We start from the raw sequence: 3466 nt of genomic DNA, 5'->3' as shown, positions 1-3466 counted from the left end.
TTGGAAAGAAGCACAACATTGAAAACCTATCCTATGTTCATAAAATAATGAAATAATCAACAAGAATAAAACAACTATTAAACTTATTTTTCAGAAACTTACTTTTATACAAATATGCAATGTATAAGCAAAGCAAGTTTGGTGTAGCAGTTAAAGGCACCTATCAGAAACCAGGACACCATGAGTTCTAGTTCCTGCCTTAGGCTTCAAGCCAGCTGAGTGACTTTGGCCACTTTCAGCCTTAGGAAGGAGGCAAACCACTTCTAAAAATCTTGCCAAGAAAACTGCACTGCCTTGTCCAGGCAGTTGCCAGGAGACAAGACGGCACTATATATGCGTGTGTGTGTGTGTGTGTGTGTGTGTGTGCGTGCGCAGTATTTCTCATCTCCATTTTGACTGCAAAGAACTTATGAGGGCAGAAGAGATAACAGATTTTTCAAATTAAAAAGAATTGAATGAACAATTTAGAATGCTCCACCTGTTTGCCAAATTAATTATACACAGAAGAATAAAGTGGCACAACAGAGCGATAATATTCCTTATTAATATTCTTTAATAGTCCTTATTTATTTTTACTATTCTAGAAGACAAATTTGTTCAGTATTAAAGTAAAATTCAAAGTGTATATTTCTGTAGCCATTCCCATTCCAAAAAGATGTCCTTAAAAAAAAGAATTATGGATCTGAACGTGAAGTTGTTCATTTAGCAAAAAGTTATAAACCAGATATAGAACTATGTATTTACTAACATGACTGTCAGATTAAATCTAATATTTACTTTAAAAATATTGTATTAAAATCAACCCTAATCTGGTAGCATAGGAATCTGATGTTGACTTAATGTCAAGCACTCCAAAAACAGCACAACTCACCTCTTTGGATGAATTTGAGGGCATCTCTGTCCCATTCCTAAGTTCCCCATTATTTGCTAAAACAGGGATGTTGGGACTGAAAATCATGAGGTCACTCTTGGCACCAGCCTCTGCGCTCACACCTGCCAGGATGTGGCTGTGGCGATTGGAATAGGACCAGCTGCCCACTTCACTGGCACAGACCAGGGTGGCCGTGCCAGGACCATACACCATGGTTTCTTTTGACTTGCAGTGGCACCGCAGGCCCACATAAATGAGAATGGCCAGCAGGAACAGGCTGGAAACAGAGCAGATGGCAATGATCAGGTACACATTGATCGAGTCCACCAGGGGCATGAAGCTCTCCCCTGACCTGGGGAGGTGAATATCAGTATTGATGGCCTGGGCATTTGTCACAAGTGACACACTCAGGGTGGCTGTAGTTGAGAGTTGAGGCTTCCCATGATCCTTCACCAGAACCAGGAGAGTCTGGCTTTTGCTTCCTTCTGCCTCATCCAGAGAATATTTAGTACTCACCTCACCATTATACTGCCCTACAGCCCACAGCCTGCTACTTTCTTCAACCAGCTCATATCTTAGCCATGCATTGTATCCAGAGTCTGCATCCAAGGCATGAATCTTGCCTACTATATGCCCAGACATCACTGGAACCACTAAAAGAATGGAATTCTCTTCTGATGATGCTGACACGGCAGGTGCGTTGTCATTCTCATCCATCACAAAGATTTGAACAGTTGCGTTGCCACATAAGGAAGGTAGTCCAGCATCCTTGGCTCTCACTTGGAACTCCAGCAGTTTCAATTCCTCATAGTCCAAAGGTTGCAAAGCATAGAATTTTCCACTCTCTGAATGCACAGAAATGAAGCTTGACAATGGCCACAGCTTCTCATCTATCCAGTAGGTGATCAGGGCATTCTCAGCTACATCTGGGTCTGAGGCAGATACTGTGAAGATGTGAGCACCGGGGGGATTGTTCTCCTTCACAAAGACTGTGTAGGAGGGCTGTGTGAAAGTGGGAGCATTGTCATTTGTATCACTGATTGGCACTACCAAGATACTGCTAGCTGACAGTGATGGGACTCCTTGGTCTTCTGTTTTCACCATCAACTGATACTCAGTAACTTGCTCCCGATCCAGGGACTCAGCCACTACTAATGAATAATAATTCTTGAAATTGGATACAAGTTGGAAGGGTACCTCAGGAGGCCACAGTGAGCAATGTATTTGCCCATTGTCTCCTGAGTCCCTATCTGAAACACTAATGAGGGCTACCACTGTCCCCAGTGAGGAGTCCTCTGGCACTGGCACTGAGAGTGATGAGACAAACAACTCTGGAGCATTATCATTTACATCCACCACTTCAATGATCACTTGGCAATGTCCTGACAAAGGGGGGTACCCTTTATCTTCTGCCACAATCTGAAGATCATATATAGAAAGGTCTTCAAAATCTACCCGTCCTTCTACAATTACTTCTCCTGTATTGGAATTTATGCTAAAAATGTTCTGAAAATTTAGTGGTACATGATTAGTAAAAGAATAATCAATTTCCTTATTCATGCCGTCATCTAAATCAGTGGCATTCACTTTAATAATTAGTGTTCCAACCGCTGCATTTTCTAATAATTTTACCTTGTAAACTGATGGATTAAATACAGGAGGGTTGTCATTTACATCCAGCACAACAATCACTAGCTGAACAGTTCCTGTGAGTTTTGGTTCACCTCCATCAGTGGCTGTCAGTACTAAATGATGAACAGGGTTCTCCTCCCTGTCCAGTGGCTTCTTTAAAACAATTGCTAAAGGTTTACTGAATTTCTCATCTGTTTTCTGTTCTACAATGAAATATTCATTGGGGCTGAGCTTGTAGCTTAGCAGAGCATTAGTACCAATATCTGCATCAGAGGCTCCCTCTAAGGGGAACCGGGTACCAGATGCTGTCGTCAATTCAGCCATGCTCAGAATCTGTTCCCTTGCAGAGAAGGTGGGAGCATTGTCATTAATGTCTTTGATTTCAACCTCTATATGGAAGAATCTCAGAGGTTTCTCTGCAATCACCTCCAGATGAACAACACAGTCAGCATTCTTGGCACACAGCTCCTCCCTGTCTATCTGGGAATTTACAAACAAGATCCCATTCTGTACATTTACCTCAAAATAGTCCTTCTTTCCTTTGGACAGCATCCGGAACATCCTAGGGACCAGATCACTCACCTCCAACCCCAGATCTTGGGCGATGCGGCCCACGAAGGTGCCATGCCTGGATTCCTCAAGCACAGAATAATGGAGCTGGCCACTCCCCATTTTCCAGGCGGTGTGGAGCAGAACCAGCTGCAGCAGCTGATTTGCCACAGATTCACTCTTCCAGATAATCATTGCAAATACAGGCAGAAAGATCAGTTGTGTTTTTTCTTATATATCCATCTCTTGAAAAGACCCAAGAACAGAATCAGAAGAGGCATCCAAACCAGCATTTACAAAATAATTCAATTTAATTCCAGTGTTCTTGCCATCTGGGGTGGATATCATTATGTACCTGATAAAAAGAATTTTTTTCAGTCACATTGAAGGAGGAGCTCTGTGTTCCTTCTCCTC

General features: G+C 42.4%; 1 protein-coding gene across 1 annotated transcript; it reads right to left on the bottom strand.

The window, feature by feature from the left end:
* Positions 1-778: 778 nt before the first annotated feature.
* LOC103057105 (protocadherin alpha-5) lies at positions 779-3247 on the bottom strand. Its single transcript, XM_025168190.2, has one exon. The coding sequence runs from the start codon at positions 3245-3247 to the stop codon at positions 779-781; it is 2469 nt and encodes an 822-aa protein (XP_025023958.2).
* Positions 3248-3466: the final 219 nt, after the last annotated feature.

Source organism: Python bivittatus, unplaced genomic scaffold (genome assembly GCF_059951505.1).
Source record: "Python bivittatus isolate LINGU-HERP-01145 unplaced genomic scaffold, Pbiv_v1 ctg000960_np1212, whole genome shotgun sequence".
Classification (NCBI taxonomy): Eukaryota; Metazoa; Chordata; class Lepidosauria; order Squamata; family Pythonidae; genus Python; species Python bivittatus.
This window is presented reverse-complemented; position numbering and strand designations above follow the sequence as displayed.

What these genes read in the sequence shown, in the direction of transcription:
- LOC103057105 (XM_025168190.2), bottom strand. Translation starts at nt 3,247, where the DNA reads ATGATTATCTGGAAGAGTGAATCTGTGGCAAATCAGCTGCTGCAGCTG.